Source organism: Ascaphus truei, chromosome 6 (assembly GCF_040206685.1).
Source record: "Ascaphus truei isolate aAscTru1 chromosome 6, aAscTru1.hap1, whole genome shotgun sequence".
NCBI classification, from domain to species: Eukaryota; Metazoa; Chordata; class Amphibia; order Anura; family Ascaphidae; genus Ascaphus; species Ascaphus truei.
In genome coordinates, this window is record NC_134488.1 from 60,603,521 (window position 1) to 60,620,103 (window position 16,583).

General features: G+C 42.5%; 1 protein-coding gene across 7 annotated transcripts in view; it reads left to right on the forward strand.

Moving 5' to 3' along the window:
• DIXDC1 (DIX domain containing 1) overlaps window positions 1–16,583 on the forward strand; it is a 124,733-nt gene that overhangs the window by 62,521 nt on the left and 45,629 nt on the right. For all 7 annotated transcript variants that reach the window (XM_075604424.1, XM_075604425.1, XM_075604428.1 and 4 more), the window contains 3 exons: window positions 1,911–2,036; window positions 4,883–5,132; window positions 6,921–7,028. In XM_075604424.1, the coding sequence (XP_075460539.1) occupies window positions 1,911–2,036; window positions 4,883–5,132; window positions 6,921–7,028 (484 nt within the window). The remainder of the gene's footprint in view (window positions 1–1,910; window positions 2,037–4,882; window positions 5,133–6,920; window positions 7,029–16,583) is intronic.

Here is a 16,583-nt window from a genome sequence, read left to right on the forward strand (position 1 = left end):
TAAGCAGTGCTGACATAAGGACCTTACAGCCCATTCAGGGTAATTGGGTGTAAGGTGCCTTATGGCTTAACACTGCTTAGTAATATGGCCTTAAATCTGATTTACCTATAATAGTTATTATTTTCAAAAAGTCAGGCATCCCTGAGTATTTTATAATAAGAATGACCGTTTGTAAACATGATTACAATGCTACATCTACCATTTAATACAAACATATATTTCATCCCCCCCCCCCCCTGCTATTTATATCCCTTTCTCTGCCACACCCCCATTAAATTACTATAAAAGATCTCCCAATATTACGTTAGGACTCATCTAAGAACAATAATATTATAATATATTCTTTATTGTAGCTGTAGATGTAAAGCTTGCATTTTAGCATTTTAATTACTAATACATTTCATATATTTATGGCACCGTACAGTGTTGGTTTTATCATCTATTTGAATAGCTCCTTTTTATGTTCTTAGTTACACACTGGTTTATTACTTTATTACTTTTGTTTGACAAACTCTGTACACAACCTTATCTGCTACGTTTATTTTATTGTATTAACAGATGCTTCCAACTGATTATTTATGTTTATCATTAAATAAAGATTGCTAAGAGAACGTTTGTACGCTAGGTAACATGAACATTTGGTGGGGTTTGATTTCCTCTAGCCCCCCCTTCAAGTTTGAAGATGAAGACCCATAATTAGTAAGCAATGCTTTTCCATAACGCACTGTGTGCCGCCGGAAGACACCGTGACTCGTGGTTGGCAGAAGACAGCTTAGTAAATATGGGTCCTTTTGTCCCATTCACTTGATTTGGTTGTATTGTTTATTCCGGCCCCAAAAGCCATCCTAAGACAGGCCCGTCTAACTCAGAATAGCTTTGGGGACAATTTTTAAGTCCAACTGCAAGACTCAGGCCTCACCAGGAAAAAATAAATAGTCACTATAACCCAGGCGTACACTTTTTTCTTGAGCTTTCCTTATTAAAAATATATAAACGTCACTGGTATCTCTCCCCCATCCTCCCTCCCTCTCACTTCTCTCTCTCTCCCCCCCCCTCTCTCCCCATCCCCCCCTCTCTCTCCCCACCCCCACTCCCCTCTCTCCCCATCCCCCCTCTCTCTCTCCCCATCCCCCCCTGTCTCTCCCCATCCCCTCTCTCTCCCCATCCCCTCCCCCTCTCTCCCCATCCCCCCTCCCCCTCTCTCCCCATCCCCCCTCTCTCTCCCCATCCCCCACCCCCCCCTCTCCCCACCCCCCCTCTCCCGTATCCAACACCCAGAATCCAAAAACAGAATCCGAACAATCCGACATCAGATTCAATATAAACACTCTCTGTGGACCAGATTTACGTTAGATCCGACGTCGGATTCCATATAAACATGTTACGTAGACCAGATTTACGTTAGATCCGACGTCGGATTCAATATAAACATGTTACGTAGACCAGATTTACGTTAAATCCGATGTCCGATTCTTGACATTTTGACAATCCGAGCCCCATGGAGGGATTTTAAAGAATCCACGCACGCTAAAGTTGCTGAAATCCAACTTTGAATTTTGGCGTGCAGATCGGATTTGGTCTGAGAAGCCCGGGAAAATCTGCAAATCGGATTCAGACATTCGCACCCATCTCTAATTAGCATCTTTTCCTCTGCGCATGGCCTACTCCTTTTTTTTATTTACTGTTAAAAATCACGATTATTTGAAATCTGTAGCGTCTGAGGTTACCATTGTAATCTGCCTGCACTGGGATTCGGGGAGAGCTCCATTTTAACCTCCCGGTTAAACGTTTCAAACGCTAATATCTCAGTAACTGAGCATCTGATTTAAAAAATAAAACCAGTGTTGGGAAGGGCAAGAAGAGATCTCTTAAATGGAGTGGAAACAAGTCTGGTTCTTCTTTTGTCCCAGCTGGTGAGAAACTGAGCGGGATTCAGCCGCACCCGAGCTGCACACAGGAGATGAGGGACAACGTGGAGATTATCCTTCAATTTGTGGCTTCTAAAAAAATCCGGATGCATCAAACTTCAGCCAAGGGTGAGTACCAGCCACGTGTAGCCCCTATAATCTTATGCCCCAATAATCTTTTGATTTGTACTGATCGGGACTAAAAACTTCTCCAGCAAGGGGAAGACATCTTTACAGCATATTAAACAGGACCATTTGTCTTCTAGCTGTTAAATAGATTGGGGAAATGTTCATAAATTACAAGCCCAATGCAAAACTGAACATGATGACCAAAAACATTTAAAAACAAATAGCAACATATTGAATATTAAAAATAAATAGTGGGTAAGACGCTCTAAATGTAACCCCTTCTCTGCCAGAGTATGACTATAAATATATAAAGAGTGACACGCTGTGTGCTCATTTTGGATACCATTACCCAGAATCCCTGGCTGCAGTGGAAGCACTGTAAGCAATAATAGGGAAGAACAGGGTTGCAGACCTGTCTGAGACATGGGAATGCACCACAAGGCGCATTTTTATTTACTGTACACTGTAAATATACTATGTACAAATGTATAGTGGGACTGGGATGTAATGTATAAAAGTCATTGCTTTCAATGGGCGTTTTTCTTTGGTGAATTTGGTGCAGTTTTGCACCAGTTTTGCAAACAGGAGACGTTGATACTGTACATAACTTGCTTTATCCCTCAGAAGTCCGTTTTTCCTGCTGCTTTAAGGGAAGGGCTATGTCAGAGCACACAGCTCCTCCAGACACCCAGCGTGTGACGATCACAAGATAATTCCACATCTGCTGCATGAACCCCGTGCCCACACACTAGTGGAAAGTTCCATTATGGAAAGCCAGTGTTGGAGTTGTCTTGTGGTTTTTATTTGCCACGGTTTGTCACGGGTCTTGTTAACTTCTCTTGTATTTCTGAGACCTCCAGCGTTAAACATAGTAACATACAATATGACGGCAGATAAGAACCACTGGGCCCACCCAATGTGAAACCTCAGGCGTTATATGATCCCTGGTTTTCAAATGTGACTGAAAGAAGGGAGAATTCCTGTGTTTTTTGCCTTTTTAGAAAATATGGTTAAAAAAAGGTTGTAAATCAGATATACATTATTTTATTTTGTAGATTATCACAATACAGTATACAAATGTGTCACATTTTCCCGAAGTAGAAGGGTAATGATGGATTCCACAATGAAGCCTGTGATTAGAAGGAAAAAAGGAAAGACTATATAAATAGATATATAGATTCTCCCGTATCCCATCTAGGTTGTAGGCTCTCATGGGCAGGGCCCTTATTACCTTCTGTATGTTTGTGCTTGTTTGTATTTGTATGTTATTCTGTTCATGTAATAGACGTCACTCTGTCACAGAGAGAGAGACAGAGAGAATATACCAGCACTCAGGTCTTAGGCCAAAAAAAGTTAAGGTTATGGTAGGTAAAAAAAGTGACAAAAACCCTTCACAGTAAAGCATAAAGCAACTGTAAATATTACTGTATGTTCATTTGCATGTCTTAGACAGGTCTGCAACCCTGTCTTTACCCATTATCACCCAGCATAGAGCGCTTCCACTGCAGCAAGGGATACTGGGAAATGACATGCAAATGAGCACTCAGTGCCACCTTTTGTCTAGGTTGAAACATGTCTGTGAGTGGGTTTAATGGCTTTGCATCTCAACCCACCCTCTGTCTAAAAGCTGTGTTTACAACAGCATGCATTGGCTTGAGGATTTGCTTGTGTAATACGAGCTTGAGACAAAAGGTGGCACTGAGTGCTCATTTGCATGTAATTTCCCAGAATCCCTTGCTGCAGTGGAAGCGCTATATGCTGGGTGATAATGGGGAAAGACAGGGTTGCAGACCTGTCTTAAGACATGCAAATGAACATACAGTAATATTTACAGTTGCTATATATATATATATATATATACAAAGCATGAATATCTGGCACTCCTATAGTGATATAATGACCTGGTGCTTATGTCATAAAAAATAATAAAGCATACATTACCAGCAAAGGTAAGGAGACAACAGCACTCAGAAGGTATAAGCAGCTATAAACTGTATTAAAGAAACTTGCACATATATCCAACGTTTTGGTCCGCTGAATGGGACCTTCCTCAGGGGGGTTATAAATTTATAATATATATATATATTATAAATTTATCAGAAATATATGTATCTATAGATGCACACACACACACACACACACACACATATGCCATACATATTTTACGTTATGGTGGGTGAAAAAGGCGACAAAAAACCGTTAGCATATAGCCAATAAAGAATATCACTTGTGAGCACATTCACATGTCTTAAACAGGTCTGCAACCCTGCCTTTCACCATTATCACCTAGCGTACAGTGCTTCCACTGCAACAAGGGATTCTGGGAAATGACATGCAAATGAGCACACGTGTCACCTTTTGCCTGAAATCCATTTTTACATGGAACCTAGCCATGGTAAACCTACCCAGCCTTGAAAACTGCAAAGCCAGTACAACCAACATCACACTGATGAGACCCATTAAAGTTGAAACATGTCTGTGTGTGGTTTGATGGGCTTTGCATCTAATCCCGTGCTGTGCTTAAAAGCTGTGTGACCAGCAGAGCCTTTGCTTATAAGGGTTATCACATGTATTACAGGTGATTATATTCAATACGAGGCAAGAATATATATTTTAAATATAGCCTTTTGCAGTAGGATTTGTTTCTTCTCATCAACGTGCTTATTTGTGCGCATTTATTCTTCAGTAAAGAAAATATGAATGCATGTTACATTTTCTTTATTCTAGATCTTATATATAACTTTGTCAATCATAAATTGTAATTTCCTTTGCTTTTCTCTTTATTTTGTCGTACCTACTTAAAAAAACCCTGATAAAATAATGTTATCATTCTCACTGCCGTACAGATATAGTTGACGGGAACCTCAAATCCATCATGCGACTCATACTCACCCTAGCGGCTCACTTTAAACCGGTCTCCGGACGATCCACCAATCAGAACGCGGTGGGAGCGGCTGGGAAGAACCAGTCAGGATCCTCCTCCCACCACAGGCCGCACTCCGCTGCTGCTATGGCTCAGGGTGCAGCTGCTGCTCTGGCGGACGTTCGGCAGGATATGTCACGCTCAGGGCGAGATGTTTTCCGCTACAGACAGAGGTAAATCAATGTTTTGTATCAGTTAGTGTTCTGGGCCTACAGCACTTGGGTATGATGTCTTTGCTATACTTTGATCAGGTTTGGGTGGGTGTCATGTTTTACTTACCATAACCTAGTGTAATTGTGCATCTGGATTGCACCCGTTACCAGTTTCAGAATACAGAATCGGCAATGAAGCTCAAACTGATGAGTCCAGAAGGACAAAAAGCAGCTGTCTGTGGGGTGATCTGTGGGGCGATCCACTGATTCCGCGGGGAAAATGTATCAATGTGAAGAAAGTTGGTTTTGACGCATTGCTCCATTTTCTGTTTGCGTTTTGCATCAAATGGGAAAAAAAAGTTTCCCATGCGAAACGCAAATTGTTAGCCAGAAAAGTTTAAAAAAAAGATCTTAAATGTAAAATCCCAAAGGCTTAGGACAGACATAAGAATCCGAAATATAAAAACATGGATGCTTGGGATAGACGCAAGGTTTTTCAATATAAGACTCTACATGCTTATGGTAGATACAAGGATCTAAAATGTAAAATCCTACTTTGTTTGGAATAGACACAATGATCCCAAATAGGAAAAAAAGCTGAAGTCTCAAAACAGATGGGAAAATGGTCAGACTGGGTGGGGGCCAAAGAGATCTTATCTGACATCTATTTCGGTGTTTCTCCATTTCAGAAAAGGGTTAGAATTGATAGGCTAAAAGGGTCATTCCTCCTTAAGCCCATATGCATTGTCAGGCTTAGCCAGCCTGACCTTCTGTGTTTCCTATAGCAACAGGCATTTAGCATAACAGCAGATACATGTGACTGCAGAGACCATTTACATGCTGAGGAATTATCAGCAACAATGGGAATATTTAACCTTTTGAGTCGCCCAACATATACTCTGCACGTCATAATGTCCACCACTTCAGGGGCCTACATTATACATTCAAAGCTAGTTTTTTTTAAGGAGACATCGCGTTCACCGCTCCATTGCAGTATCCTCCACTTCCACTCACGTCCAGGAGGGCCTGCCCGTGACCACGTCAACGCTACACCAAATCATCATGTGGTTGAGTGCACTTAAAATGTTAAATCAACAATCCTGGACAGTGGGTGCTCCAGTGGCGAGGCGCTCTGTTCTCCAGGAAGCCCCATGATACTTACAATTTTAGATGCCCGTTTACTTCCTGTTTTTTTAAAGTTGGCGCCCGGTCATCCAAAAGGAAACTGCAACGTCATCAGATGCTTCCTTTTGGTCTGTGGTTTGACGGCCATTTTGTTTCCCAGGGATTGGAATAGAATACCGGCACCTAAAGTTGTAAGTATCTCGAGAGCACGTATCCTTATTGACATTATTACAGGGACAAGGTGGGCTAAGGGTAGACGGCACGCCCTCATTCGGAGTCCTAGCCATAACACCCAAATATTTGCCCTAACAATGGCTCCATTTATTTCTAGGTGCAATCCTTGTTAATTTGCAAAAAACAGCAATTTGAAAACAAATGAGCAATGTCATTGTTTTCCTTAAATGTATTACAGCAAACATTTAGCTGTTTTTGTTTCTTTGTTTTGTTTTATAGGCCTGTGCTTGTATAGGAGAAGGTAGGCAGAATGGGAAGACCTTATTCTATATACGCTGAAGCAACCGTTCACATTTCATCAAAGAATCCTCATTGAGTTTGAATGGCCGCTTCAGCACATATACAATGATATCCTTAATAGGCTATGTGGTTTTTTTCTACTGTCCATTTTGAAGTCCTGTTTGTGTGAAATAATACATTCCTCACTAGTTACAATGGTTTCTTTCTTAGGACTAGCAGCACGGATGAAGATATTGGAAACCCATACTGGAGCGTGCGGGCCATGGTGAAGCAATACGAAGGGCACCAAGGTAGCCCTCCTCCATATGATTCACCAAGGTAACCAGCTCCTATCCTAAATAATGTATATGGCGGCAAAGTGGTTCAATGGAACTGAAGAGGACTAAGACCCCAAATGGGGCTGCAGTGCAGTCATAAAGCATGTGTCTCATTATAATGTGTGAGATGGTTAAAGGTCCATCCTAGCGCAAAAGCAGTGACCATTATTGGGTACAATCTGGGTGATTGGTGAGGTGCAGCGAAACCTGAAAAATCAGCAACTTTGGGTTTCTATTGAGAGGCCGTATCCTTGCGAAAACCTGGACACATTAAGATCTTTTGGCCAAATGTGAATGTCTCAGATGTTTCAAAGGATCCATAGATGGTGGTAGCACTCCACTCCTTTCAAAATGGTGGTTGGTGATCTAGCAGGAAAGCGAGAATCCCAGCAGAAATTGCTCCATAGGCTTCAATAGAGAACAGTATCCTGTACAACGTTTCGGGGAAATCCCTTCTTTAGGTCAAAACCTGTGAAATCCAGAAGGGATTTCCCCGAAAAAGTTGTGCGTTATGTCTGCATCATTAAAGACTTTAAATGTCTATTTGACTTTCGTCACTGAGTTTTTGAGTGTCACAGGATACTGTTCTCTATTAATGTCTCAGATGTGCCACGTTCATGAACCACGGCTTCGTTTCCACACATTGCCACTTGATGCAAGGGCCCACATTACTAAGCGGTGCTATCCCATAAGACTTGGATGGGCTGTAAGGTGTCTTCTGGCACCAGATGTCTTACGGAATAGCACCGCTTATAACATTTGGGTCATAGTCCTCTCTGACTGGTGTAGAAGACAGAACGCAATGCGATTGGTTCACTCAGAGCTCTTACCCGTAGCAAAGGCTTGGAACACTCTCACAGTTATCACGGCCTCCAACAGCATTTCAAGGGTCGAAGACTAAAACTTCAACCTGGATCCTGGGTTGTTCATCAGGAAAGGGGGTGCTGTGTACTGGAAGCCAGCAGTGGGGTAGAGGCCAGCGTTGCTCCATCTTCTGCTGTGCCTGCGACAGTTACCATGATGCTCCCCCTGTCAGTGGCCCTGATAATTATACTTAACCTACTATGGGACTTGTTGATAAAAGAATATATATCTATATTCTACACTGTTTTAGCTATAGATTCCTTTGTATACCAGTATTACTGACCTGAAGAAGAGAGGAGAACTCTCGAAAGCTTGTCCTATGACATAAATTGTTAGTCCAAATAAAAAAGGTATCACCTAATACTGAATAACTTTTATATATATATATATATATATATATATAGTAAGCTCCTCCCTCCTTACTTACTACAATGTATGTTAATGTTTGTTATTTTATTGTTTTTCATCCTCAAACCCATACTGCGCTATGGAATATGTTGCCAATATAAATCAATGATGATAATGTATAAAAATACATTTCTGTGTGTGCGTGTGTGTGTGTGTGTATATATATATATATATATATATATATATATATATATATATATGCATATTAATTAGTTTAATTATATGGTATCTATGAATATACGTGTATATATATATATATATATATATATATATATACATATATATATATGTAGCCCATGTAGCCCCCCTCTAAGTGAGATTGGGGGTACACGCTATGGATGCTACTGATGCTGCGCTTACCTGTTGGCTCACAGGGGCCTAAGCCTCCGCCACGGGGAGCTCGAGGTGATATAACACAATACTCTCGGTGCAACGCCTCCACCTATGAGGGATCCCTGCATAGTGGGAGGAGCCCCTCACAGGACCCAATAACATCAATCACACACTGTATAAAACCATAACATTTACTGACACAGATATAACTCTTAACACTCTAATGTTACTAATAGATACAACTACCCCTTCGCCTCGCAGGGCCTTAACCCCACACCTTATTCCCCCAACACCACCAACACTGTGTACCCAGGAGTCCCAAGAGTTTCCCACCCACCCAAGTGTGAGACAGTGCTGCCCACTAGGTGAGGTGTACTGATTGGTGCACGTGTTGTGGTGAAGGTACCTGCCGGGTGCTCCAGCTCTCTCTCTCTCCTGCAGTCGGGTCCCAGACTGTGGCAGCAAGATGTCCACTGAAGCTGCTGTGGCCATAAGCTGGCTGACTACTAAAGGACAGGGTTCCTAACTACAGGGGCCTTTCCTACAGCAGCCACAATCTTAGGGTGAGTTGGGGCCTAGCTGGGGCCTAGGGGGTCTCTGTCCTAGTGCAGAGGGTCACAGACCCCTGCACCTATACAACCTCCAATATCTGCGTCCCAGCTCCAACTCCCTAGCAAGCCCTCAGTGCGCCAAATGTATCTCTCTGCAGGAGATCTCTGCCACGCAATTGGCTCCCTGGGGTAACATGGATAGCAGCCCCAGTGGCTGCTGAATCTTGTAGTCCCCTGTGGAGCTCTTTCCCAATTGGGGCCGCGTGCGCTATCTCTGCTGCGCATGCACGAGTTTGTAAAGGCCGCTGCTAGCGACTCCCTGTAGATGCACGATCTCTCGCGGCAATCCTAACTTGGCCGCCGGACTCCTGGCCGTCACTGCGCATGCACGACTACAATGCGCATGAGCGAACGCATAGAAGATGGCGGCGCCTTGCGGAGAGGGCCCGCTGGAGCCCCGGTGATCCTGTCGCCATTCACACTCCCCTGCATGACGGAGATAAAGGGAGTGAAAACGGAGGTCTGGGACATGCAGATGAGCATACAGTTGTATTTACATTTGCATATTTGCTTTGCTGTGGAGGGTTTTTGTCACTTTTTTTTACTCACCATAACTTAACACACACACACACACACACACACACACACACACACACACACACACACACACACACACACACACACACACACACACACACACACACACACACACACACACACACACACACACACACACACACACACACACACACACCACACACACACACACACACACCGTACTTAGTTAAGTTATGATGGGTAAAAAAGGTGACAAAAACCCTCCACAGTAAAGTATATAGCAAATGGAAATATTACTGGATGTTCATTTGCATGTCTTGCAGACCTGTCTAGACGTGCAAATGAGCATACAGTAATATTTCCATTTGCTATATATACATATATATATATACACACAGATACTTGTATTTAGATACCACATAATTAAAATCCCTTTGAGACTGAGCATATTTGATCATTATCTTAATTACTTTGCGCTATTTAATTAGGATGTAATCGCTGTCTCAAAGGCTGAATGCTTCCAATGAATCATGACCTCGGAGATATCATAAGGCTAACCTAATCTAAAGACACCCATAGAAGGGATAATGGATTAGACGCAGTGTCCTGATTCAGTGCAGAACCCTGCGAGACGAACACTTTATCGCTGAAGGAAATCACGCAGAAGCGGAGACTTGGTAGCACATATATTGAATATCCACATACATATATCTTAAAAAGCAACTCAATGCAATACCCTGATTTTTACTTATTTTATTTCCCCTAGCTGTTTTTTTAATGTCATTATTTTTTTATTTAAGAAGGCCCAAAGCCTGCAGTAGAGTGGTCACATGGCAACTCCTGTTATTTATTCTCTCTTGCTCCACCCTTAGGCCACGTCCATAAAAGGACAAGCAGCGCTGAGCCGTGCAGACGCTCCGCGCTGAGCCCCGGCATCCTCAATGAGTATGTCTTTAGAGGGGGCTCACGCGAGCGTCCGCAGGCGTGCTCAGGAGTTGGATTTTTCAGCCGACAGCCAAGCTGTTTTTCAGAGCGCTGTCGGCTGAAAACATCCAATCAGCGCGAAGCAGCATCAACGTCACGGCGGCGTGACGTCGGCGCCGTGACGTTGACATTGGTGCGTCGCGGGCGATTGGCCCAGCGACGTCACTGCCTCGCCTCCCCCCGCCTCCTGATCGCGGACGCTGGCTCGCCTGCATGGGCATGAAATCGCTCATGCTTGATCAGGTGAGCATCAGCGTCCGCGCGGCTCAGCGCTGCTCAACGTTCTATGGACGCAGCCTTAGCAGGCAGCACTGAGCTGTTTTCTATGCAGACTTGAAATTAGATTTATCAGAGACACCGTCTTATCCTGAGCGTCTCTGATAAGGCTCTTTGCAATCCAATGACGTCCCATTGCAGGCGGGTATTAGCAGTCACATTAATGTAGGCATTGGGCTCATATTTTAGGAATAAAACACAGTAAAAAATAAAAAAAAGTGAGCAGGGAAAAACCAGAAAAGTGGAAACAGACCCTATAGCGCAGTACGGTGATCACCTCTTTAAAATAATAAGAAAGCAGGTACAGGTGTAGCCAGACTAAGGCCCTCATGCAGAGAGCAGCGCTATTTACAACCTCGCCATTTTCCGGCGAAAATCGCGCAAAAAACAGCTGAAAATGGCGAGGTAGGAAAAAAGCGCCATTTTTTTTTTCTATTTGAAAATCTCGCCGCGCGGCTGGCGAGAAACTACATCTCGCCAGTCTGAAAAATATCCAAATTCAGAAAGGCGCGCTCGCCATCTAGCGGCTGTTTTTGGCGCGATTTTCTTCAATTTTCTCCGCCAACTAAAGTTGGCAAGAAGCAGGAGCTCGCCGGATATAGGGGGGGAAAAAAAAAAAATGCGCGATTTTTTTCTCTCCCTTTCAGCTGCGCGCATCTCCTCATTTACAATTCTCCACATGCAGTAATGCTAAAAATAGCGGATTTCGCCCATTTCTGCATATGGAGAATAAAACTCTCCATTAAAGCTACTTTTTCTTAAACTCTCCAATTTATTCTAGCGCTGCTCTCTGCATAGGCCCCTTAATGTACCTGCGGAACCCTGGCTGCTGCACCCTCCGGCAGCGGAAAATCTCCCCATTGGGGGTCCCATTCAGAAGAACGGACCCCCTGCGGGAAGCCGCGGCCTTTACTGTTCTTCCTGCTGCTCCAGGGACCGTAATTCAGGCTACATCTGTAACTCCACCTTTATAGTATTCATTCCCAACCGGGGATTCGGAAACCCCTCGGGGTTCGTGAAGTGTCTCCAAGGGGTTCGCCCCCCAAAATCTGTAATGGTGGCAGTATAGGGGGTTCCAGAGCCCGTGTGAGGACTGCTGATATAGGTTTGAGTTGAATCCACCTGGGGGGGAAATATAGTCCGTATCAGAGTAAAAATGAAGACATGGATGTGTCTCTCTATTCTGTAGCATGTGTCTCTCTATTCTGTAGCATGTGTCTCTCTATTCTATAGCATGTCTCTCTATTCTATAGCATGTGTCTCTCTATTCTATAGCATGTGTCTCTCTATTCTATAGCATGTGTTTCTCTATTCTATAGCATGTGTTTCTCTATTCTGTAGCATGTTTCTCTCTATTCTGTAGCATGTGTTTCTCTATTCTATAGCATGTGTTTCTCTATTCTATAGCATGTGTTTCTCTATTCTGTAGCATGTTTCTCTCTATTCTGTAGCATGTGTTTCTCTATTCTATAGCATGTGTTTCTCTATTCTGTAGCATGTTTCTCTATTCTATAGCATGTGTCTCTCTATTCTGTAGCATGTGTCTCTCTATTCTGTAGCATGTGTCTCTCTATTCTGTAGCATGTGTCTCTCTATTCTGTAGCATGTGTCTCTCTATTCTGTAGCATGTGTCTCTCTATTCTGTAGCATGTTTCTCTATTCTATAGCATGTGTCTCTCTATTCTGTAGCATGTGTCTCTCTATTCTGTAGCATGTGTCTCTCTATTCTGTAGCATGTGTCTCTCTATTCTGTAGCATGTTTCTCTATTCTATAGCATGTGTCTCTCTATTCTGTAGCATGTGTCTCTCTATTCTGTAGCATGTGTCTCTCTATTCTGTAGCATGTGTCTCTCTATTCTGTAGCATGTGTCTCTCTATTCTGTAGCATGTGTCTCTCTATTCTATAGCATGTCTCTCTATTCTATAGCATGTGTCTCTCTATTCTATAGCATGTGTCTCTCTATTCTATAGCATGTGTTTCTCTATTCTATAGCATGTGTTTCTCTATTCTGTAGCATGTTTCTCTCTATTCTGTAGCATGTGTTTCTCTATTCTATAGCATGTGTTTCTCTATTCTGTAGCATGTTTCTCTATTCTATAGCATGTGTCTCTCTATTCTGTAGCATGTGTCTCTCTATTCTGTAGCATGTGTCTCTCTATTCTGTAGCATGTGTCTCTCTATTCTGTAGCATGTGTCTCTCTATTCTGTAGCATGTGTCTCTCTATTCTGTAGCATGTTTCTCTATTCTATAGCATGTGTCTCTCTATTCTGTAGCATGTGTCTCTCTATTCTGTAGCATGTGTCTCTCTATTCTGTAGCATGTGTCTCTCTATTCTGTAGCATGTTTCTCTATTCTATAGCATGTGTCTCTCTATTCTGTAGCATGTGTCTCTCTATTCTGTAGCATGTGTCTCTCTATTCTGTAGCATGTGTCTCTCTATTCTATAGCATGTCTCTCTATTCTATAGCATGTGTCTCTCTATTCTATAGCATGTGTCTCTCTATTCTGTAGCATGTGTCTCTCTATTCTATAGCATGTGTTTCTCTATTCTATAGCATGTGTTTCTCTATTCTGTAGCATGTTTCTCTCTATTCTGTAGCATGTGTTTCTCTATTCTATAGCATGTGTTTCTCTATTCTGTAGCATGTTTCTCTATTCTATAGCATGTGTCTCTCTATTCTGTAGCATGTGTCTCTCTATTCTGTAGCATGTGTCTCTCTATTCTGTAGCATGTGTCTCTCTATTCTGTAGCATGTGTCTCTCTATTCTGTAGCATGTGTCTCTCTATTCTATAGCATGTGTTTCTCTATTCTATAGCATGTGTTTCTCTGTTCTATAGCATGTGTTTCTCTATTCTGTAGCATGTTTCTCTATTCTATAGCATGTGTCTCTCTATTCTATAGCATGTGTCTCTCTATTCTGTAGCATGTGTTTTTCTGTTCTATAGCATGTGTGTTTCTCTATTCTGTAGCATGTGTTTCTCTATTCTATAGCATGTGTTTCTCTATTCTGTAGCATGTTTCTCTATTCTATAGCATGTGTCTCTCTATTCTATAGCATGTGTTTCTCTATTCTATAGCATGTGTTTCTCTATTCTGTAGCATGTTTCTCTATTCTATAGCATGTGTCTCTCTATTCTATAGCATGTGTTTCTCTATTCTATAGCATGTGTTTCTCTATTCTGTAGCATGTTTCTCTATTCTATAGCATGTGTCTCTCTATTCTATAGCATGTGTTTCTCTATTCTGTAGCATGTGTTTCTCTGTTCTATAGCATGTGTGTTTCTCTATTCTGTAGCATGTGTCTCTCTATTCTATAGCATGTGTTTCTCTATTCTATAGCATGTGTCTCTCTATTCTATAGCATGTGTTTCTCTATTCTGTAGCATGTGTTTCTCTGTTCTATAGCATGTGTGTTTCTCTATTCTGTAGCATGTGTTTCTCTATTCTATAGCATGTGTCTCTCTATTCTATAGCATGTGTTTCTCTATTCTGTAGCATGTGTTTCTCTGTTCTATAGCATGTGTGTTTCTCTATTCTGTAGCATGTGTTTCTCTATTCTGTAGCATGTGTTTGGCTAATTAATAGCACCTCTCAGAATATTGCTTCCTGATTGTTGTAGGAAACAGACTAAAAAAATTGTATTTTAATAGAAAAGTACTAACTTTTAGCACCGAGACTCGATTGAAGTGTATGTTGCCACCCATGATAAAAACAAATACAAACCAGTGACACTTGCAGAACATCAGTCTGTGCCCTCTGCAGACCTGTTACTGGGATCTCTGCATACAGTATATCTCCAGCAACAATACAAATAAATACATCACATCAGGTAAGCAGGGCCGCCGACAGCTTTCCCGGGGCCCAGTATTAGAGATTCCACTGTAACCCCCCCCCCCCCCCCCCCCACCACCACCACCCTGTTTGGGGTCTTGCGAGCACCCCCCCCCCCTCTTTTTCACCTCCTCGCTCTCTCACCCCCTCTATTTCCCCCCCCCCCTCTCACTCTTCCCCCCTTCTCACTCACTAACACACTCTCCTCCCTCTATCACTCAATGCCCCCCTTCCTCTCATTCAATCCCCGCTTGCCACGCACACACACACACAATTCACTCCCATTTAGATAGAATGCTAAAATTGAACCCTTTTCACTGCCTGTAACGCCACACTAGTTATCTGTCACTGGGCATATTAAGGTATTGGCTGGCAATTGGGGACATAGCCTTAAAAAAAAATGATCAAGTAAGTCTATATATGTGCATTACATTCCAATGGGATTCTCCACAGTTTATATCGTCCTTCCCAGAGGTGCTATGGATATAAATAATTCAGATAGGAGATGCCAAAAAAAAAAAAATCACACTTATTCCCAGTCCTTCTGCCTATTGGATAATGAGACCCTCCCTCCCCCCGACCCTGAGCTTGTATTCATCTTCCCGTGGTGCTGGGAGGGAAGGATAGTCTGTAAGGCTCAGTGTGACAACAAGAGGAAGGCATAGCGAAGGCACAAGCAACAGAACGTCTAAAAGGGGATCCGTGAATAGCTGCGATTATTGGAAGGGTGGATACGTTGACATGGGGCAGCTAAGGAGATGCCATTAATCTGTGCCACGGCTGGAAGGGGGATGTTGCCTGCATGCGCCGAGGACAAAATATCCGGATCAGAGGTTTTCCCCATAAGCAGGCATGAGAGTTACGGGAAAAGGCAACGTGTAAATTAGCTGGGGGCTTGTAATGAAAACAGAACGGCAGGAATTGATCTGCAGACGCAGAAGGCAGATACAATACATGGATTCTGAAGCTAAGAGGACAGAGGTGTCCATCCTGGTGTTGAGGAGAAGAAGGAGCATCAGGGTTCAGATGATGGAGAAGGCGCAGCATCATTGGGTTTGGTAGGGAGCGAATAGTCTTCCCTAGCCAACGTCTGGATAGAGGACGCCTGCTGATAAGCCACTCGTGGCTAAAACAGCTGCATGGCTCCAGATGTAGTGACGCCAAAGGCTTGAAGTGGAATCATGGGAGGGAAGCTGGTGAAATGGTGAGAGATGTGTGTCACCGCCGCCTATCAGCGCTGTGGAGAAAAGGGACCTAGAAGTATGGTTAACCCCTGCACTGCTGCAAGGTGTCTGCAATGCATTGTGTGTGTGTGTACTGTATGTATGTATATATATATGCGTGTGTGTGTATGTGTATGTATGTGTGTGTGTGTGTATATATATATATATATATATATATATATATATATATATATATATATATATATATATATATATATATAGTACACACACACACGCTGTTGATGAATGTTTACAAAAAATGTATATGTATATACATGTACGTGTCTATAAATATACCTTTATATATACTGCAATAGGCGTTATCATATATATATATATATATATATATATATACAGACACACACTTATAGGTAAACATTTTGATAACATATTTACTATATGTATTAAACCTATTTACTCAGTAGGAGTGATGCTGTGTATGTGGATTTGATTTGCGCTGGCCATTAGTAAGCCTTTCTAATATACACTGTACATATGGTTGGTGTATTATAAATCCTCCCTGC